Below are 23,862 nucleotides of genomic sequence, written 5' to 3'. Positions count from 1 at the left end.
AACCAACAGAACACCACTGGCCATCACCTACAGTCCCCAGCTAAAACCTCTCCAACGCATCATTAGTGATCTACAACCCATCCTGGACAATGATCCCTCGCTTTCACAGGCCTTGGGAGGTAGGCCGGTCCTTGCCCACAGACAACCCGCCAACCTGAAGCATATTCTCACCAGCAACTACACACCGCACCATAATAACTCGAACTCAGGAACCAATCCTTGCAACAAACCTCGGTGCCAACTCTGCCTACATATATACACCAGCAACACCATCACGGACCTAACCAGATCAGCCATACTGTCACTGGTACATTCTCCTGCACATCTACCAATGTAATACATGCCATCATGTGCCAACAATGCCCCACTGCTATATACATTGGCCAAACTGGACAGTCCCTACGTAAAAGAATCCATGGACACAAATCTGATATTAGGAATGGCAACATACAAAAACCTGTAAGGGAACACTTCAATCTTCCTGGACACACAATTGCAGATCTTAAAGTAGCCATCCTGCAGCAAAAAAACTTCAGGACCAGACTTCAAAGAGAAACTGCTGAGCTACAGCTTTAAGTTTGACACAATCAACTCTGGATTAAACAAAGACTGTGAATGGCTCGCTAACTACAAAAGCAGCTTCTTCTCTCTTGGAATTCACACCTCCAGATCAGCTGCTAGAAGTGGGCCTCATCCTCCTTGATTGGATCCACCTTGTCATCTCCAGCCTGATCCTGGCCTGCATATTTATACCTGCCTCTGGAAATTTCCACTACATGCATCTGACGAAGTGGGTCTTTGCCCACGAAAGCTTATGCTCCTACACTTCAGTTAGTCTATAAGGTGCCACAGGACTCCTCATCGCTTTTGCAGATTCAAACTAACACGGCTACCCCTCTGATACAAAGTAAATTACTAAGCCAAAATAAACAAAAACATGCCAAATAACCATAATACACTAAAATAAATTGTTTCAAAGAATATTCTTCATCCTTGTCCTTATTTCAAGTATAATGCTTCAAGACAGAGTTGATTTTTTTTCCCTCTGGCCTGGGTCTACAGCTCTGTGTGTCTTTAGTATTCTTTGTTTTCACATTTCTTCATATATATCCTCTTAGGGTAGAGAGGCAATTTCAAAAGCCACCTGAGGACAAGAAGTCTGATTCCTTTTCATTCCTAAATAGACTTTCCCCAGAACAGGAATTCTTTGTTTTATGTCCCTATTCTTATGGAAAAATACCAGATTCAAGATTCCAGCACCAAATGTCATGGTCACATTTTTCTATGACCAACCACAGTTTGGGCATACAGGGAAAACAGACCCATTTACAGATCATTGTCTTCAGCACCAGGCCATTAAGTACCAATATGACTTTTACTAGAAGATTTAGATTAAGAAAACAGGTTTGCACTTTATTTACCTAACTTCACATCCAAGAATGGTATCATTTTACATTTGTCTAAAACATCTTTGAGTTATTTATATTCATAAGCCAATTTTGTGTGACACTGTTTGAGACAAATTCAATCTGACTTCTTCTGCAAGAACTAAATTCACTTAACAATAAAAAGCCCATCCTTCTACAGTGTCAGTTTTCCTGTTATTGTATTCTGCAGGTATGGTTGTCCAGTAAATATTTGTAAATTCTTACTTTGTTAAATCATTATAGCAGCTTTATTTTTCATTTACATACATTTTTAATTAAGCTTGCTGGTAAAGAAGATGACATTTGGAAGTTAGCTATTAGCCATGTTAAATCATTCATGATTAATGAACAAAATAAAATTGCATATTATTAACAGCTAATTTTTCTACAAATAGAGAACACTTTAAGGGTATAAAAGAAAATGTGCAAGGCATTTGAAAATGTCTCTCTTTTGTCTTTTGAATATAAAGAAATAGAAATATAATTTACAGAACCATAACAAAGACTTGTTTATTGTTATTGCTTTCCTATTATCAGCATCTTTTCAATCAACACAGCATTAAAACAGAACATTTCCCCATGAATGTTTTCCAAGAAACTGTGAAATTACAATTTGCTTCCATAACATCTTCACAGTTCTGAATCAGACAAACCTCTAATGCGTCACCCAAAGTGAGTGTGTGGAGGGTGGGGGGAAGAAGGTCACCACTACCATCTGTGAATAAAGTATTGAACAATATCTAGCCTTTTGCAAATGAAGATGTTGGTTGCAAATAAAAAAATGAAGATGTTGGCTGGTGTATCTTCTTCCAAAGAACTACGGCAAGCTGAGAAACAGGAGCTGGATGTACCCATGGCTTGCATTGACTACTGATAGAGCAGATGTTCAACATCTGCTTATAGTCCCTAATCCACAGATCAAAACCTTGACTTTAATGGGCTTTAGATCAGACTTACGTTGTGAGATATCATGCTTGGCCAGCCTTCTCTCACAAGCACTGTAGGGAGCACGGTCCCTGTTCCCTGTGTGCTGGGTGGAATGTAAAGAAGCTCTCCATATTCTGCTCCCTAAAGTGGGCCAACAGCCTTTTTTAAAAAAGGGAGATCAACTAAGCTTAGGCCCTAGATTTAGGTGTTTTTTAAAAGCCAGCAGGGTAAGATTTAGAAAAGAAAGATCCAACTGTTTAAAATACAGAACCTAATACAAACAATGACAAATCAGTGACCACAAGTGTTGTTTTTGGCAACCACAACAGCATTATTAGTGCATGACAACCCTAACGAAAAGCTGACTGGACACAAATATCAAATTGACTAGTCTGATTTTTAGTCACTAAGATGTTGGGGGGTGGAAAGGGTTATGTGGGGATGGAAGAGGGAATAGGGAAAAAAACAGACCTTTTTTTGCTAAATGTGACTATAAAGTGCAGAACTGAGTGAGGAATATGCATGACAATGCTCTTTTCATGACTGAAGTGTGAATGTCATAGTTAAAGCTCCCTGCAGTTTTAGTGGTATGTCAGTTCAGTATTACCATACTCTGTAAAACCCATGTTAGGAAATCAGGGTCTGTATAACGAGCTATCCCTTTTAGCTACTGTATCCTTAAGGAGAACTCACAACAGGTTGTGAAGCATGGCATTAATATTCATTCACTATTTACAACAGTAACATGAAAGATGTCATTCTTGCTATTCAGAGTTTATAGGGTGAATTTAATGCTATTACCCCCTAAGGAGATCTAGCAGAGTATGTCTAAACTACCACCCTAGTTCGAACTAGGGTGGTTAATGTAGCAACCGAAGTTGCAAATGAAGCCCAGGATTTGAATTTCCTGGGCTTCATTTGCATCTTGCCGGGCGCCGCCATTTTTAAAGCCCCGCTAGTTCGGACTCCTTGCCCGCGGCTACACGCGGCACGGAGTAGGTAGTTTGGATTAGGCTTCTTATTCCGAACTACTGGTACACCTCATTCCATGAGGAGTAACGGTAGTTCGGAATAGGAAGCCTAATCCGAACTACCTACTCCGTGCCGCGTGTAGCCGCGGGCACGGACTCTGAACTAGCGGGGCTTTAAAAATGGTGGCGCCCGGTAAGATACAAATGAAGCCCGGGAAATTCAAATCCCGGGCTTCATTTGCAACTTCGGTTGCCTACATTAACCACCCTAGTTCGAACTAGGGTGGTAGTGTAGACATACCCGCAGAGGGTAGCTCTGGCCAGGGATTTTTGCCATTGACTTCTGTAGGGCCAGGATTTCATTTAAAGTAGGATGATTTCAAGGACTGATCAGAATTTCTCATCTGAAGATCAGCTCTGGCCCTGGTCATGAGTGACCAAAGCTTCCTGGCCTCTGGTGTCTGTTCATTGGTTAATATAAAACAAGTTGGTATCCTCATCCCATTTCTTATAGGCATATCCATGACACAGGAACCACCATAAGCAGCATTAACCAGTGTCTGACCTGGAAGCCTCAGGAGAGCTACAGAGTGAACTACATTAAATGATGTTTAGATGTAGTCCCCTCCCTGTGCCAGTAGGAGCATGTTGACAGAAGGGAAACTTGAATAGTCGCATCCTATGTCGTACCTGATTTGTGGACAGAAAATGGAATTTGATTTGTCCATCACTTTCTATGTACTTGGTAAGTTAATATATTTTTGCTTTTTTTCCCCCTTGAAAGTTTTTTCTTCAGCAGCATAGCAGAGTGTTGAATTTATCCTAGTGCTGAAAGCCCTTCTAATAGCCATTATGATGAAACCAGTCTACCTTGTTTTCAGTGGTGCCCTAGGATTTAATACACCAATAAATTGTTGAAGTGTTGTTATATCCTATTTGAAAAGCAATTCATTTACTTTTATGGTTAAAACCACAATCATAAAACAGAACACCCTGGGCCATTTTCAGTCCTAGTGTAAGTGGCACTGCTTCATTCACTTCAGGGCATATGACCTAATCTAACTCTCAGTATGGGGGACTCCTCAAATGTCTTCTTAGCAGGGTTGAAGCGTCACTGAAATGTACTTGTATATCTCCATTTCATTCAGATGTGCTATTTGCTTCTAACTTCCATTTGTGGCTGATCTAGTGCATTATGTTAAATATTTGCTGAAAAAGGCCACAGGACAAGATCTTTGGATCAGGGACTTTATCTTTTACTAAGCTTTTTGAGCAAAATGCAGTAAAAATAACTGGAAATGTATAAAATTAGTGGATAAAATTGTTGGTTTCAGATTGGGACTTATTTATCATTTCTGAAAATGGAAGTAAGTGAAGAAGTGGGTTGTGCCCACAAAAGCTCATGATACCATCTACATTTGTTGTTAGTCTCTAAGGTGCTGCAGAACTATTCATTTTTTTCCCCAATTATAGACTAACACCTTAGACTAGTAAAGAACATGTTACTGAAATTCACAGACACTAAACTGGAAGAGGCCATAACCACCAGAGAGAACAGAAATAACCCAAAGGGACTTGAGCATTGAAACCAATATTCCCTCTATTTTTTCCATCTATGTGCAGAATAATTTTTATGTGAACCAGGGATAGAAACAAAATATCTAGCTGTGGGTACTGTGCTAATCAGCTGGGTGGCATCTGAATTACTCCTGAGTGACTGCATGAGGGTCTAGCTTATAGGAAACACTGGTTATAATGTTAAGTGCCACAACATTTAACTTTTAGACACCTATGTGGTTAAAAAAATGTGCACAGGAACAACACTAATCTACAAAGCTGAATGAGATACCTAGGATTAAAAATGTGATCCACAAACAACAACTTGCTAGGTAGGGAGCTTCCTAAACTAACCCATGGGAAATGCTGAAGAAAAGGATGCATGCTAAGCCACACCATACACTTCTCCAGCCTCATTCCCAGATAGGCACCTAAGTGCAGGCTGCAAGGAGGCACCTAGCTGCTTATAGCAATTCATGAACAAGGACTCACCAGCTGCAGTCAGCTTAGGTGCTCAAGTTATTTCTTGCAAGAATAAGTTAGGTGCCTTCGACGCTCCACACAAGATGCCTTATATTCTTCATCCCAGTGGCTAGAGCACTTACCTGCAATGTGGGAGACACAAGTTCATTGCCCTTTCTTCTTCCATGTGGGGGGGGGGGGGGGGGAGTGAAGAGGTGAAAGACAGCTTTTGAAATGTTAGGTAGATGCTTTTACTAGCCAGCTCTGAGATATTCTGAATTGGAATTCCCTTAGTATCTCCCCTTGAAGCTGTTCCACTGTGAATAAGTCACTGGGGGTATGTCTACACTAGCTCGTTAATTCGAGCTAGATAGGCAAATCAGGCAACCGGAGTTGCAAATGAAGCCCGGGCTTTAAATATCCCGGGCTTTATTTGCATGTTCCAGTCTGGCCGCCATTTTTAAATCCCCCTTAATTTGAACGAACTGCCCACGGCAGTTTAAAGTTAATCCGAACTAAGGACTTCATTTGCAACTCTGGATGCCTGATTTGCCTATCTAGCTCGAATTAACGAGCTAGTGTAGATATACCCTGGGATAGGAGGAGAATGACTAATCCAGGGTTTAGGACACATGCCTGCATTCAGCAGGAGTTCTGTGCCCTAATTGGCTGCTATATGATGCAGCTCCTTGCTTCAGAGCCCCAGCCTTTTCCCAGGCTTGGATTTAACCCTTGGGGCAGATGCCTCATCGCAAGTCTGAACAATAATTAAGTGGGACATCTCCACTAGCCCTTTTTCCTCAAGACTCACACTGCTGCTATCACCAATTCAGCTCCACTAGTGAGCACAACAGTGAGAATACTAGAATAGACAATGCTTAACAGCCATTGATGTTTCAAGCATAGCATCATCTAGACCTAATCTAAGCAGGATGAGTTTGCCCTAATGCTTAAGATACTGACACGCCTATTATTGCTATCACAGGTAAGATCAGTGGGAAATTTGAGACAAAAAAGCCTTGTTTAGCCACTCCATAAGAGGAGACATTAACCAACTTCATATATTATGCGGTAATAACACCAAGATGAAGAAGAATTATTTATGGGAGTACAGTTGGACATAACTAGGAATAATGATATAAAATTAAGAAAGAAAAATATCAGTAAAAGTATCCTAGGAATGACAGCTAATTAAATGGTAGCATAAATTGCAAGGAAAAAGAAAGGCATGGGGCTGGAGATGCAACTAGTCTGGATAAAGTACTAGACAATATACCGAGGGGTGCAACTATGCACTTGCTGAAAGATAGTTCTCCTCTACCCTTTCCATATCTAATGTTTTAAATACAAAAACCATAAAAACCAAAATCAACAAATGTAGTGTCTAAATAGCAAAACCACGGTATTAAACAAAACAAACCAGGATCAATCACACAATGAATAACTCAACAAAATAACCGTATGTTCTTATGCTGTGATCAGTGTTTTTCCTAATGTTAGTTGTATGCTTGTCAGCACTTTGGTTATGTTTAGATTTTAATCTCTTTGGGTGCAGGAACCAGGTACCTTGTTGTTAATGCACACATATTGTACTCCATAAATAATAGTTTGTTGAGCCAATGTTATGAAATGTGTGACATCCCACCTTCACTGAGCCAGTATCATTGTTCTTGGGAAGTTTAAAAAAAAAAAAGCACAGCTTCATTTCTTACAGTCGTGAGTTAGATAATCATTTCCAGTATGGAAATAGGGTAAAAATATGCAGCAGATATAATTCTTTATTTCAGTATCTTCAGCATCTCTCATAGCTAGATCAGGTAAGTGTCCTTTTTGAGGGCCTGTCCACCTTCCAGCCCGCTCATTGACTCCTTGTTATGGACAAGGTCTGGCCAGGTCCCTGAGAGCCCTTGACCTTTTTTAGGGGCAAGAGGAGTTTAAAAAGTCCAAAATTTTAGGAGGTCAATATCCCTGGCTGAGGGGCACACAATTTTTGGCTCTTTTGGATATGGCTCACTTTTTCTTGATCATCATGGGCTTGGTAGGGAACCCACTTTCCTGGGTTCCAGACTAGGAACCATACACAAGATAAATTCATGGAGTGTAGGTCCATCAATGACTATAAGCCCAGGTTCTGCACTGCTCTCAGCCTCTGAGTGTCTGAAACCGGACTAAAAGACAGAAAATAAATCATGCAATAATTTCCCAGCTTTGTTAATTCCTTTTAAAGCATCTGGCCTCAGTCACTGTTTGAAAGAATGGGCTAGAGCAGAGGTGGGCAATAAAACAGCAGCAGTTCCCCAGAGTGAGCCACTTGTGGGCTGCTGCCACTATATTTACCTGTGCTGCCACAGGTATGGGTGATCACAGCTCCCACTGGCCAGGAACAGCAGTCTGCAGCCAACGGGAGCTGTGATCCCCCACACCTGCAGAATGCAGGTAAATACAGTGCCATGGGGGCCCAACAGGGACTAACCCTAGTGGACTGCATTTGGCCTATTGTCCAATATTTGCCCACCCCTGATCTAGAGAGACCTCTGGTCTGACCCAACATGGCCATTGTTATGACAAAAGAGCATCAAGCTCTTCCAACTCCTTCATGTTACCCTTGTCTACCTAGCATACCTACCTTTCAAGCTGTTCCTCAGTTACCTTTTTGGTCCCATCCCCTAGAGGGTCCATATTCCTGAGGAGTATCTTACCAACTTGTTACTGAAGGCTGCTGCTCACCTACTTTTTGCTCTACATTTTTTTAAAATCTCTCAGCTGCTTTGAGTCCCCTGATCAGCCCCAGCTGAGCAGGCAGGCAGTTGCCCAATCTCAGTAACCCTTTTGTAGCCAAGACAGCATGGGGTCTGGACACTCCATGAGAGTATCCTTATTACTGAGTATTAACATTTGCACTTAGATTAATTTCGAGCAGAAATTAATCAGGTAATTTCACAGTAAACAAATTTGCCAAAGGCCTCGAGATAATAAAAATCTCAGTTCAAAGAGCCTGCTTCCCTATTAATCTGCTCCAGTCCAATGTCAATGTGTGCCTAACACTTTTAACAATAGCCTTCCAGGATTTAACGCAACAAGGTGTACTGAGCAGTTTATAAAATATGAGGCAGTAGCGGGGATTTCAACTGCCTTTGCACCTGATTTCGCCGAGTTTTACCTTTTCTTCTGATGCTTTAAATGCCAAGTCTTTCATTGTAAAGTGGGAGTCTGAGTTTCTTTCCATAAACTCTTCCAGAGGATTTGCTGACAGAGAGCGAAATTGGCTTTATAGCAGGTGTCCTGGTGAACCTCTGCCAGTTCTTTTAGGTCGGCAACGTGTTGTGCTTGGCATTTGAGTTACCAGCCGAGCTAGGGGTGGGGATGGGATGTAGCAATACTTTGGGCTCAGAGCTGTGGAGTGGGCCGTGTTACACAGTACCAGACAAAGACTGCGTGGCAGGGGGCAGAGAATAAGACCCTGGGCACAACCCAGAAAGCGCAGAGGTGACCTGGGCAGGGGAAGGGGCTTTCCTAGGGGGAAGGAAAGGTCCGTTTGGAGCCCAGGAGCAGGGGGGGGGGTCGGAGTGATCCCAGAAAACTGCGAGGGGTGGGGGGGATTATCCGGGGGAGACCTGACCCCAAGGGGCTCTGGAGCCTCACGGTTTCACACAGCCCCGAAGCACAAGTGTGGGGCGAGTAAGTCCGAGGGCGTCACCAGGCTCCGCGGCCAGCCCCCTCATGCCGCAAGGCAGCCGCTGGAGCGCGGGGCTCCTCGGGGGAACTCGGGGCTGGGGTCCCGGAGCGCGCACCTGGCGGCGGCGGGCGGGACTGGGAGGAGGATTCCTTTGGGGCCGGAGGGGCGAGGCCAGGCGGGGTGCGGGGGCCGGAGGCCGGGCCCGTGGACACAGCAGAGGCGGGGAGAGGGGCAGGGGAAGGAGGGAGCCAATGACATCAGCGCGGGCAGGGTGCATAAGGTGGGGGAGCCGCAGGAGCGGGGCGGGCGCGGGAGAGGTTCGCAAGTAGCCGCCGCTGCAGCTCCCTGCGCGGCCCCGGGCACCATGCAGCGCTCCCCCCTGGAGAAGGCCAACGTCTTCTCCAAACTTTTCTTCAGGTAAGAGCCGGGGCCGGGCGCGGGGGTCGGGCCCTGCGGCGGGCGGCAGCGCGCGACATGCGGCTCGGCGGGGTCCCTCGGATCCTGCATCCTCAGCCCCCGGGCTGCGGCCGCCGCGCGCCTGGCCGGAGTCGGGCTGGGGTTGCTCCCCTTCGCCTCGCGCTGCCCAGGTTGTTGCCGCCGGCGCCGCGCTCCGTGGTCTTCCCGGGCACGTCGTGCCTGTGTTCTGAACACTAGGGGCGGACACCGCTTCAGCTCGTGCCATCGATGCTCCCTGAGGGAGTGAATTCAGAGCGGGCTATCTGAGCAGCCCTGGGTAAACCGCGGCAGGCGGCTGTGCATTTCTCTGCAAGGTGTGAGAACTCCGGAGGGAATTTGCTTCGCCAGCACTTTTCTTGAAAGTGATTTTAGGGTCAACTCCCTAGACACAGATCTCGGTCAGACGAGTCCTGATGGATTGAAAGTCCGTGGCCCCTTTTCTCTTCTTTTTGCGTGTTCTCTTTCGTCCCCTTCCTCCACCACCATCACCACACGCAGTACACACATACAAATCACACATCTGAGAATCCCTTACCAGGAGCTGTGACAAGTAACACTTGAGATCATACGGGAGCAAGATTAGAAAGACAAAAATCGTCCTCCATATTTCCCCAACTTTGTACCTCTGACAGCCTACTGGGTGCACCCGGTTTCACGCAGCTACAAAGTTTTCCTTATTGCTTCCTATAGGCATCAATAGGGGTAAGAAAATCAGTTTATAAAATAGTAAACTGTGCTTATGAATGGCAGGAGGACTCTGGCAAGTGTAATAGAAATGTAGCCGTGTTAGTCTGGTGTAGCTGAAGCAAAATGCAGGACTATGTAGCACTTTAAAGACTAACAAGATGGTTTATTAGATGATGTGCTTTCGTGGGCCAGACCCACGTGGGTCTGGCCCACGAAAGCACATCATCTAATAAACCATCTTGTTAGTCTTTAAAGTGCTACATAGTCCTGCATTTTGCTTCTGGCAAGTGTGACCCCTCAGACTCACTTTTTAAAAATGGCTAGATTTCAGGATAACTTTGCCTCTTTTAAAATATTTTTGGGAGGTTAGTCCAGCCTCTAGTTTGTTTTCATCTTAGTTATTTCTGGGACATATCATAGAGTAAGTATCTTAGAATCTCTGATGCTTAAGCCTCAAAAAATATACTCCAAGAAAAAAAATGATCTCTGATCCCTTCTTTAGGCAAAAGTTCCCTGGTCTGAACTAGGACTTAAACACATGGTCAGTGTGAAGCATCTGCTTAAGTATCTTGAGTTATCCAAAGTCCATTGAACTGAAGGAGCATCTTTCTATTGACTTCAGTGGGCTTTGGATTAGGCCTGTTGTGAAACTGAAATAAATGCAACTAATATAACATTTATTACTCTGCAATTAAAAAAAAAGCATGCTGAAATATACTCAATGTTTCTCTCCTTGTCACCAATATGTAAACCATTTTATAATGCTAATTGGTGTGGTAGAAGAAAAGTCAACCCACTGAAAATAAACTTTCTTTGCAATAAACACAAAAAAATGTAAATACGGGCATACTTTCACAGTGAATGAAACTGGTAAACTAATAAATTTCTGTGTAGTACAAAGTTTTTGTTTATTTGTTGTCTAGGACATTTATATTACAAATGATTTCTTTGTTCCTTCTCAACATATATCATCCCTTTTACGATTCAGTGCTTTTGGAATGTTTTATTTGATACATCAATAGGCTAACACTAGTTAGATGTAAAAATGGTGAATATTAAGAGTTGCATCAAAACTCTTCTTTTAGAAGGGTGCCAGAATACATAGTTTTTATTTATTAAATTTGTTCAAAAGCTAACATTTTTAAACTATGAAAGTATATTGGTTTATTTGAAAATACATGCCTTTGCTATTCAGTTACCCAAACAGAGTATCTATCTCATAGGGTCAGGATAAATTTCTGGGGGGAAATATGTTATTGTAGTTGCTAGAAAGCAAGCTGACATACAGCAACAAGTGAAATTATCTAGTTATAAGAAGTGAAAAGAATTTAAGAAATACTATGTGTGATGAACTTTACAAAACCAGAACAATACTCTTGTATAGCATTAGGTAAACACTTGTAGATTCAATAAACTGGTTCATCCCATAAATTTGTGGTTAAATATTGGATTTTGCTGTGTTTTTTCTAAAATGATAGAATTTCATTTTGGTGTGTAATTGTATCTGCATAACAAGAGCAAACCCTGTTCTAGAAAGCATTCTCATTTAGAAAGCACTTAAGAATATACTTAAGGTTAAGCATGTGCCTTTTATGCTATCCCATGTACCAGGTTTGATGCTTTTATTATTCTAGTGTAGCATGAACAGTGCAGCTGAAATAAAATCAAGAAGTCAATACTTCCTTTGTTTATAAAATGAAATGGAAGAAAGTTACTTTTCCTTCAAACAACAATTATTTAACATTGTCCTATAATCTGTCTTCATGTAGTTTAAGACATTTTCACTTTCACAGTTTGTACTGGGTTCTGCTTCTTTCTTGGCTTTGTATTTGTAAAATGCCAATCTCGATGTAATGTAGTAGACTGAAGGTCACTGTACGACCATTTGAAATAACTGTGGTGAAACTTGCAGATAAGATACTATCCACCAGGGGAGTCTCAGTGATAAACATATCATTCATCATAGTGGTTCTCAGCTATCTGACGACAGCATATGAAATGTTAAGTAATATATTACTTTTTGCAAACCTGTGGCCAGATTCTTTGCTTAGATGCATGTGTCCTGCTTGGGAGATATGTGAACATAGCTGAGTAAGGAATTTGGATCTTAGTTTGTAACTAATGAAGTTAAGACAGATACATTTCAATGCTGTATTTGTACATTTTTTAAAATGTGTCCAATCTCTACCTTAAACCAAAGTTCAGACAATAACAAGTTTGATAAAGAATCAGTCACATATGGACTCTTAATAAGGGAATACCCATTTTTTTCTATGAATATTCGAGAAAGTGATCCAGGGTGGCAAAAAGAGAGAGCAAGAGAGGCTTGGTCAGTATAGACTATAAAAGTTCATAATTTAAAAATTAGATATTTTTGGAACCATTTACAACTATGAATAAATAAGTAGCTTTTGGTTTAGAATATTACATTTTTTTCATGCTGAAGACATGAAAAATAAACAAGGTAAGTAATAACTTTTACTAGGAAAACATTTACACAAGTTGTAATTATGCTACTTCTGTCTTTGCTATAGCTCCAGAATTGACAAGACATTATTCTATGCTTTGGAAACTTCTTATGTAGACAAACTCAGACTGGAAATAAGATGTACATTTTTAAAATTCAGAGTAATTAACCATTTGAACAACTTACCAAGGGTGGTGGTGAATTCACCAGCACTGACAACTTTTAAATCCAGGCTGGATGTTTTTCTAAAAGATATACCCTAGGAATTATTTTGGGGAAGCTCTGTATAGCTGGTGTTCTACAGGAGGTTGGACTAGATGATTGTCACCGGTCCCTTCTGACGTTGGGCTCTATGAATCTTGACTCAGAAAATAGACCCTGATCCAGGAAAGACTTAGGATATGTCTACTCCACAAGTTAAGGTGTAATTGTAGTGCAGATAGGAATACCCATTCCAGCTTTAATTTAGATAGCATGGGTAACAGCAGCGATGAATATGTGTCATCATGGAACCTGGAACAGACTAGCAACCCAAGTATGTACCCTGGATCACAAATGGGTGTCTGCTGAGTTGACCAGACTGCACTGTCAGTTAGATCGAAGCTTGCATGAGCAGTCTTACTCACATGACAATTACACATACATTTTCAATGTACATGTAGCCTTAGGCAAAGTATTTCCATCGTCTTCACACGCTAAGCAGTCCTTGTGGAGTTAAGCAAGTGCTCCTTTTGCCTACTGACAGCACCAAGGCCTTCAAAGTACTTTAGTTAGTCATCATATCCCTATAGGATTGGAAAATATTTTATTTAAATATAACAACTAATTGTTTTGTAGCTGAGGTAAATGATGCACAGAGATTAATGCCCACATTTGCAGAAGAGGCCACTATTTTTTAAAAACATTTTCTTTTTTTGGTGTCCAACTTTTGGTATGTAAGGCCTCACTTTCAAAGGTGCTGATCACTCACAAATCTGATTCAAGTTTGTTGCAGCTGTGGGTGATGAGAATCTTTGAAAATTGTCTCCTAAGGTTTTGAGAATGAGCATTCAAAATTTGAGTCCACTTTTGAAAGCTTGGGCCCAAGAGATGTCTCCACTGTGGAAGAGGATATCTGTTGTATAACATGGACTAGGACTCTGATCTCCATATTCAAAATCCTGTCATTCAAGCCCAGTGCAATTTTCCCTCTGCTGATATGTTTAAAATCCATCCCTGGGTAAGTCTGTATCACCAGTCTTTCACTTAACAGCCAAAAATCCTAATTGCACCACGGCATCAAGTAGAACCTCTTCCTATGTGGCCATTTCACCTATCAAAACAATTGCCCAAATCAACACGTGTCTGAGTTTTCTAAAAGCTGTCCAAAGGCTCTTGGCTATGTGATAGGACAAAAACTTGTAATGGGTATGTACATTTAAACCAAAATAAATATCTGAAATATTTAAGAATTTATTCATACTGTTTACATTTTTTATATTTTAATAGAAAGGAGGGCAAAGAAGTTGAATTCTTGAAGCTTTTTAAAATGAATAATAATAGAAAGCTACCTTATTTGTATTATAGTAGCCTCTGGAAGCTCTAATGAAGATTAAGGACCTCTTGTGCTAGGCAATGTGTAAACATGTCCTGAGAATTTCCACCTTGAAGAGCTTTCAGTGTAAAAACCACACAGGCAAGTGATGGGACAAAGGAAATATTATTATTCTCATTTTACAGATGGGTAACTGAGGCACAGAGTGATTAAGAGATTTGCCCAACATCATACAAAGGAAGTCTGTGCAGAACAGAAAATGAATCCAGATATCCTGAGATTCAGTCCAGTATTTCAACCACCAAATCATGCTTCCTATGTGGGAAAGGAAGTCCTATGTGCCACAGGACTCCTCACCGCTTTTGCAAATTCAGACTAACACAGCTACCCCTCTGATATGTGGGAAAGCTAATTCAGTTTCAGAATGTACCTGAAACAAGCTATTACAATTACGTTGAATACAAAAGACACATATAGGAATTCTCCCTCAGTTGAATACCCAAACGTTTGATATGAGTGAAGGGAAAATATAACAGTAAGTTCTCTTGCTTGAGATATCTTGCTTACCCACAAGTTTTTCTTCATTAACTCCATTTAACCCCCTGTCAATTGTTCAATAAGATATTTAATTCTGTTTACACATAAGTTAGTGATGCTGGAATAAACTATAGGTGTGAAAAAGTTCTCTCTGGTGAAATGCTTTTATTCCACAGCTTTTTGAATAGCAAGTGAAAACTACTGGACCTTGGTACGTAATGTACCCATAAAGGTGTAGATGGACAATGAGTATGTCAAACTCAGGGAAACTTGTGGTTTTAGTGGCAAAATGTTCTTGCTGGGAGATATTTGAAAGAATGGATATTTTGAGGTCTCTGCCAAGACATGTGATGGCCAGGCTATAATAAACAAACTTGTGACTAAACAAGTGACTGTATTTGCAAGTGTGCAATTGCAGACTAATTGCACACTAATTATGATTGTCAATTTACATAGCTGTAGGTTTCACCACTTAGTTGTTCAGATCCTCTTAAGTGCTTAGAAGCTGAGCAGATATTTTAGTCTGCCACTATAAAGACCATTACTGTAGATCTGATCATCATGATTTGAGTCCCAAATGGATAAAAGATTCAGGGTCAAATCTTGCTCACCTTCATCACCACAGGTCTCCTACAGAGGGCACTGAGATAATTTATGTGAAAAATATAAACAGGATTTGGCCCTTACTGACCTACACAACATGCTATTGTTCATCTGATCTATGCAGAATGTAACAGATTTCTGTAAAACGAGTTTTAGACAAGGCTAGCCTTACCATTAGATGAACTGAGGTGGCCCTTCAAGTGCCAGAAGGGGGGGGGGGCACCACTAGGACCCAAAGAGTATGTCTAGACTACATGCCTCCGCTGACAGAGGCATGTAAATTAGACATACCGACATAGTCAATGAAGCGGGGATTTGAAGCGGGGATTTAAATCTCCCCTGCTTCATTAGAATAAAAATGGCCGCCACCTTGTGCCATTCCCTTATACCTCATGCAACGAGGTTTACAGGATCAGTCAGCAAAGGCTTTCCTTGCTGATCGATCCCCATCTTGACTGTCGCTTTGTGCCGACAAACAGCTGAGCTGGTGCAACGCGGCAGCCATTTTTATTCTAATGAAGTGGGGGATATTTAAATCCCCGCTTCATTGACTAGGTCAGTGCCTAATTTACATGCCTCTGTCGGCAGAGGCATGTAGTCTAGACATATCCAGAGAGTAGAAAATTATGTCTGCTGCTGATGCATATGTATTCTCTCTGCTCTAGATGCACAGAAATGGTGGAGTGCCATGAGAGGAGTAGAACAGGAAGAAGGCAGAATTGAGACCTTTCAATGTTTTGGCCCAAGGAAAGGGGAATGGGGGCATCATTTGAGCTCCCTGCCTCAGGTGCGAAAATGCTGTGGGCCAGCCCTGGTTTTAGATTTAAAGAAATTTTACTACTAACATTGTCTTTACATATTTTAAAATATATTTAATATTGAAACAAGTATTTTATTTTTTTGAAAGGACAGAGATATAGGGGTACAAGTCATATTTCCTAGTGTAAGGACAGAGTGAAGTGAAGTCAAATCATAGACTCTGAATTGGTTATTATCTAAAAACACAGGAATCTTCTCCTGGGCCAACTTTTCCATTGCTAGGTACTTTAGCAACTAAATGTTATTACTAGCCCTGTTTACAAATATCTGACGTGTTCTTTTATAGATCCACTCTATAACTGGAAGTTCAATAGATGTATTTCTGTTGCTTGAGACATGCTTCACATTTGTCTACCCAGATCAAATAATGAAAGTCTTTAATGCATTTAATATATTTTACCCTTACATAGTACATCAAGGCTATGTCTAGACTATAGACTTCTTTCAGAAGAAGCTTTTCAGGAAGAGATCTTCTGAAAAAACTTCGTCCGAAAGAGAGCGTCTACTCTGCCAAAGCACATCAAAAAAGTGATCTGCTTTTTCAAAAGATAGCATCCACGCTGAATGGACACTATCTCACATTTAAGCTGTGATTACTATGGACAGAGTGGCCACCAGGGCACCTGTGCTTTTTCCTCTTTCCTTTACTTTCAAAAGAACTCCCTCCTCTCCTTCCACACACGCCTTTTTCTGAAAGAGCTCTTTTGGGAAAAGCCTTCTTCCTTGTAGAAAGAGGTTTACCAATGTCAAACCCCTCTGTTCTTTCGATTTCCCTCCCCATCTCCCAAAAGAATGTGATTGCAGTGTGGATGTAAGTGAAGTTTTTTCGGAAAAATGGGTGTTTTTCCAAAAAAACCTCTATAATGTAGACATAACCCAAAAGTGTAGCTTTGGTCTTCGAATGTACCTTGTTTTAGTTTTCACATAGAGACTAGGCTTTATAGTTATAATACCTAAAAAATCTACAGTAATATTGGCCATCTTACTAGCTGTAAGAAGTTCTATGCAATGAAATACCAAAATTCTGCTAAAAAGGCAGGATCCCAAAAGCTACTTCTAAATCATATTTCTCAGTGGCATATCCACGACAATAGCCAGAATAAATGTAACTTTTTGAAAGTGGTAATTAACATGTAAATCTTGTCCAAGATTTTCCATTTAGTTATTCTAATTAAGATTAGCTATTGGGAACCCTGCAGTTTCAACAGAACATTGATTATTCTACAAACAGTGCTATTCACAGTTAGTGGCATAGTCAATGATATTGCAGCTAAATGTTTTCCATGTTAAATAATACTTGACAGCAAACACAAATGTTCATTAAGCGAGAAATTTAATTCTTCACTTTTGGTGACCCGCAAAGAAAAATGAATATAGATTAATAAAATCCACATTTACCTCCTATTCATTAAAGCAATAAACATAATGTTCAGCATATTTATCCATTATAGTTTAATCATTCCTCTCAAACTGCAAAGTATATTTCAGCCATAAAAAATAAATGTAACATTGTATAAGCAATTTCTATCCTAATGCTTTATTTAATCTAGAATGTATTGCAATTATGATAAGTGGAGAACAATATTAGAGGTTTGAATCAGGCAGAGTAATACACCGGAGCGATGTCTACACTGCAGGCTTCTTGCTCAAGAACTGTTTTAAAGGTCTTGCACAACTGCGTGTCCACACTGCCACGTGCTTTTGCACAAGAGATGTGCTTTTGTGCAAGAGTGTTCTTGCGCAAGAAAGCTCTGATGGCCACTTTAGCCATAGGGATTTCTTGCGCAAGAAACTCCTGTTGCCTGTCCACACTGCCTTCTTGCGCAAGAGCTCTTGTGCAAGAGGGCTTATTCCTCGTGGGGAGAGGAATAACTCTTGTGCAAGAAGCCCTCTGTTCTGATGCTGTACTGTAAATTTACTTGTGCAAGAACTTGCATGCAGTGTAGATGCTTCACAAGTTTTTGTGCAAGAATGGCCATTCTTGTGCAAGAAGCCTGCAGCGTAGATGTAGCCTGGATCTTGGTCTCACTGTGGTGGTAAAGATCACAGAAAGGGGAATGAGAAAAAACAAGACAACTGCAATCCGTGCAATTGGGGTATCGGAGACTGCCCTGTGCATTTCCAGGAAGTGGAGGTGCTGTCTGATGAAAAATTGTTTTACTGTGGATACACTGAATCCATCAGATTTGCTCCTATGGATCTCCAGCTATGCATTAAAAGTGTTCACATCTGGCTAGACACTCCGGCTGTGTCTAGACTGGCCATTTTTTCCGGAAAATCAGCTGCTTTTCCAGAAAAACTTGCCAGCTGTCTACACTGGCCACTTGAAATTCCGCAAAAGGACTGACTTCCTACTGTAAGAAATCAGTGCTTCTTGTGGAAATACTATTCTGCTCCCATTCAGGCAAAAGTCCTTTTGCGCAAAGCTTTTGCGCAAAAGGGCCAGTGTAGACAGCTCAGATTTGTTTTCCACAAAAAAGCCCCGATCGCGAAAATGGCGATTGGGGCTTTTTTGCGGAAAAGCACGTCTAGATTGGCACGGACGCTTTTCCGCAAAAAGTGCTTTTGCGGAAAAGCATCCATGCCAATCTAGACCCTCTGTTCAGAAAATGCTTTTAACGGAAAACTTTTCCGTTAAAAGCATTTCCGGAAAATCATGCCAATCTAGACGCAGCCTCCATGCCATCCCCTGAGGGTTAAATTTCACACCTGGAATGAAGCTGCCATCACAGGTGTAACATGGGCATGAGATTCACATTTCCCTCTACCAGCCATCTTGATTCAAGCAGAAAGTTTTTTATATGTCAGGAGGGGGAATTCTCAGGGCTGGGGAAAGAATCCTAGGACTCAACCATTGGCCTCTTCATGAACTTCAATATTTCTTCCCAGGGACATCAGCATTAACTCCTGGAATAAGCATCACACTTAACAATAGAACAACACTTTTATTTAGCCCTAGGAAAGCCAGGAGTAGCCCTGCATCAATGTTAGTGAGGGTATGTCTACACTACCCTCCTGGTTCGAACTAGGAACATTTCACGAGGAGTAACGGTAGTTCGAACTAGGAAGCCTAGTTCGAACTACCTAGTTTGTGCCCCTTGTAGCCGCGCTGCACGGGGTTTGAACCAGCGGGGTTTTAAAAATGGCGGCTCCCCGCTTATGCAAATGAAGCCCGGGAAATTCAAATCCCGGGCTTCATTTGCAAGTGTGGTATGCCTACATTACCCCACTAGTTCGAACTAGCGGGGTAGTGTAGACATACCCTTAGGTAGGGGATTCTCTTAATCCTGTTACAGCACACATTGCTGCCTCCCCCCTTCCCTCCCCAAAAAATCCCTCTCTCATGTAGACACAGACTCTCTGCTCCAGGCCTGTGCACTCCCTTCCCTGCTTTGGGTCAGTCCAACCTGTCCATGCACTCTGGTCTATTGCTGGAATGTGGTATGAGCTCAGAACTGTGTGTTGATTAGGTCATCTCAGCTGTGCAGTCAGCTCCCAGCTGAGTGTTTACAAGAGTTGCCTTTTGCCAGTTATGTAAAAGGGATGAGGGGGAAGCCTGGATCTCCTTTGCACCAGTCAATAGAGCTGATGTGTGGGAGTATTGTACATAGCACCTTTTGAAATGGTGCCAGCATAAGCCAGAATTCCTCCACCTCTACTCTTTCTGGGCAGCTCCTCTGTACATCTTGCAGCAGGGGCTGCAGCTGAGTTGCCACATTTTGTCTAGAGCCCAGTAGTTCTTTGGTCGTGCCTGCTTCTATCCCTGCATGTCTACATCAGGGCTGACGGAGGGATAGGGCCAGATGTGGTTTGTAAATGCCAAGGATTCCTGTATGCTGGGGGGAAACCCACATTTCTGGTTAAACCAACTCTGAATGGTAGGAAGCAGCTTTAAGCTGGGTCAGGATTTGGCCTTGTGAGAGGACATCAGCGAATAGAGACAAGGTAGTACTCTCTACCAGGGCAGAGAAGTTCATCTAATAGGTTTGAATTTTCTCCATGTGAGCTAAGGTTAAGCAAACTAGAAGAGCAAACAATTCCAATAAGAGTTGTATTGTAGAGTGCTAAAGGAAGAGAATATTAAAAGAAAAAGGTTAGTTAGAAAACAAACAAAAGAAAACTTAAAACAAAATGCCATGTACATAGTATCCTTGTATCTTGTATCCTTATGGTGTGTATTTTGTTACCAGGCTGTGAACAGAAGAGGTGGAACTTGTTTTCCTTCTTTTTTTTCTTATCTACAGTTCACTCTTGAAATTTGTCTCCTGCTGGGTTTCATGTATGTGTCCCCATAATAACATCCCTAGGAAGTTGCAAGACTCTGACAGCACTACAGGTTTCTCTGTGAAAGAGTTCATTAAATGCCAGCCAATAATCCGGTGGCATTTCTAATATAATGCTTTAATACCAATCTGTTTCCCTTCCTCCTTTGTTTTCTTTGTTACAAAAATTATTTCTCACAACAGAAATGAGAACCAGAGATTAAGAATTAAAGTTGGTATGTCACAAATTAAGGACTGTTTCACCAAAAAGATCTGGCTTCATCATGCTGCTTTGGTATTGCAAATCATTTTTAAAACCATCTTAACTGGCTAGCTAAGTTAGGTTTATAGCCACTTAGCATTACCAGAGCGGAGCAACAAAGTCAAAGTGCATTGTTCAATCTGTCCCTCCCTCCCAGTTATTAATATTGTGGGTTATTTATTGATATGTGTGGTGCTTTATAAAACACAGACAAGCAGGATTCATTAATGACAGCAAAAAACAAGGCATTTTTTCAAAGCCCATATGGAGGGATAAGCATCATTGCAAGCTGTCTGTTAACACCATGATGCTCAGTGGCTTGCATTTAGTTGATGCAGCCCACAAATTGGACAGAGGTGGTAGGGAAGGGGCAAAGCCAGAGCTTCAAGGAGACGCAGTGAAACCATGGGGTGCTGCAATATAGGGACTATCCTGGCATAGCTACAGAACTGTAGGTAATATGGCATAACCCTGTAGTGTCAAAAAAGCCTGTGGCTTTTCAATCCCTTTGCAATGGTAGCTAGACTGACAGAATCTTTGTCTACTCCAGGTGGCATAGCTACACAGGGTTTTTCACATCCCTGAATGATGTAACTAAGTTGACCTAAAGTTTAAGTGATGACCAGGCCCAGAATTATCTTGTGCTGCTTCCACCACCAGCGTTCTGTACAATTTTGTCTGCTATTCAGAGAGGCACTCTGGATGAAGGTGATGGTAGCACTGTTGGCCTGCCCATAGGCTGAATCTATCTTGGATTCAGCTGCTCCAATGGGTGGAGATTCCTCCAGTTCCCACAGGATTGAATCAAACTGGTCTTTAAGAAAGATCCTAGGAACTTACAAGATAATGTGGGTGAGTGAAATACACAGGTAAAGGATGAGAGAGAACTGTAGTTGATCAACAGCTCAAGCTACATTTTCATGAGTACGGTCAGTCGGTGTTATATCATGCTACTTTTCTATAACCATCACTCTGCTTACTCCGACTACAGTCAATTTTGTTTCTTCAGTCTGTGGCAAACTGCCCAAGTAGATTCTAATCAAACATACAAATAAAGGAAAATGTGTGAAAAGAAACAATGCAGTGGAGATTGTTTTCCCAGTATATGTGGGGTATGAAACTATAAATCATTTCTCCTGTAGTCTCAAGATAGGTAGGGGTTGCTTATTACAGTTTACAAGCCTATTGTACGAGGGCTTAACCACAGAGTACTCATCCAAATCAGTCTGAAGCATGGAGCTTTGGTACAGTACTTTTGGCATTAAAGGATCTCTTAGGAGTGCTCTCAGCTTCTTTCATTAGCTACAATAGCTATTTAATGGAGCCTCACTTGCAGTCATTTATGATTGCCAGATTTTCTGAGTGTACAGCAGTTTCTTTTATGAAACAAATTTGTAAGTGTTTTTGTTTCAGAATAACAAGGGATTAGCAGTGTTTGTATAAGCCATGTATAATATCAACAGCCATTCTTCCTTTCTACCATCATGTTCATGATCTAACTCATCATTTGCAATGACGACTCATGCTCTTCAGCTAACAAAATTATAGTTTATTTTAAATACGGAGGGTATTAAAATGAATTAGAAATCAGTTTTTGAAGTCGTCGATCCCTAATCCAGTAAAAAAAAGTTCATGACCATATATGTTTTTACCTATGGTTCTTTAGTTTGACAGTTAGCTTTACTGTGATGTATAAATAGAATCTGCCTTTTCATGTAAACTGCCGTTAAAGACTGAGCTGAGACCAAACAATTTATTTGGAACTGTACATTTTTGTGGTTGCAGCAATGAAAGACAATCCTTTTATTAGAGAAAGCACATTCTCTGTACGGTGTTTAAGCTAGATGTAGATATCCACTTGGGAAATATTTAATTTCACCAAGTGCTTTGTCTACTGAATAACTAGGATTATTTATTTATGTTTCATATGATTTATTACCTTCTAAATTGATTAGATTGTGTATACAGATGCATTTTCATAGTCAGATACACACATGCATTATAAGTGACTCATTTATGCTGAAACCTTTATACACTGTTCTGTATAACACATTCACTTTAGAGCCCCCTTATGCTGCCAGTGTAATGGGGTTTTAGTGTAGCAGAGAATCTGGTCCTTTTAATATAATAATATAATATACTTGTATACAAACACACAGTTAAACCTTCACTGACACTCGCCTCCAATAAGCAACTCTAAGTGACCACTTTAAATATTTCTTTTTTTCCACCTGAAGTTTTGTTTGGCCCTTATAGACCATCTTTTCTTGACAATAAATCATGAAGATCTTTTGCTCTTAGATGGCAGCTGTTTTGAAATTCTATGTTTGATCACAACTTTTATCATTGCTAAGACATGCAACATACATTTATATACACACACAGTGATCATGCACAATTTGTTCCTTTGTGCATTTGCTATGCAATTATTTTTAGAGAAAATGTATCATAGTTAACAATGATAGTCAAGTATATTTTGCATGCAGCCTTGGTTAACTGTAAAGTATACCATCACTTTCAGTAAATCTTAAATTCATTTGTTAATTTTGTTTTACTTGTCTTTAGGTGACCTTATTAACATGATAATGTAAACTTATGAACAGTATTTCTTGGGAATAAATTGCAAGCAGCATGTTCTGTAACACACATAAAGAATGTTACAGAACATGCTGAATAGATCAGACCAGGGTTTATAGAGAATTTCCCCTATGGATCTAGGGTTGCCAGGTGCCCAGTTTTGAACTGGACAGTCCAGTATTTGAGCTTTTTGTTTGGGAAATAAATTGAGAAAATATAAATGTCCAGTACGTTCTAAATAAGATGTAATGTAGATTGTGATGTAATGTCAAGTGCGTCCGGTATTTTTGTTGAAACCATCTGGCAACCCTACATGGATCAGCAATTTAAGGGCCTCCTGTTTCTCTGTTTGAAGTCAATGGAAATGTTGTAACTGACATCAAAAGAGTAAAATGAGTTCCCAAATGATTCTCAAGTTGATAATGTCTGAAAACTGTAACCCAAAGTTACACCCTGACAGCCTGGATATCTGGCATTGCAATATCCATTAATAATACTGTTCAGTTAGTGTTAAACCTGTCCAAGGCACTAACAATATGCTCTTTAAGTTTTGTATTCAATTTATTTTTGTCATTATAAAGTTGTTAGGTATGAAAAATATCCTCAGCTAGGGTTGCCAGGTGTCCGGTATTTACCTG

At 40.9% G+C, this 23,862-nt stretch overlaps 1 protein-coding gene across 1 annotated transcript in view; it reads left to right on the top strand.

The window, feature by feature from the left end:
- Positions 1-9,264: 9,264 nt before the first annotated feature.
- Positions 9,265-23,862, top strand: part of CFTR (CF transmembrane conductance regulator) — a 144,108-nt gene continuing 129,510 nt past the window's right edge. The window contains exon 1 of the mRNA XM_075929158.1: positions 9,265-9,437. Within this exon, the coding sequence (XP_075785273.1) occupies positions 9,385-9,437 (53 nt within the window). The 5' untranslated portion in view covers positions 9,265-9,384. The remainder of the gene's footprint in view (positions 9,438-23,862) is intronic.

This window comes from Pelodiscus sinensis, chromosome 1 (assembly GCF_049634645.1).
Source record: "Pelodiscus sinensis isolate JC-2024 chromosome 1, ASM4963464v1, whole genome shotgun sequence".
NCBI classification, from domain to species: Eukaryota; Metazoa; Chordata; order Testudines; family Trionychidae; genus Pelodiscus; species Pelodiscus sinensis.
Note: the sequence above shows the minus strand (reverse complement) of the source record. Positions and strands in the feature narration are given on the sequence as shown.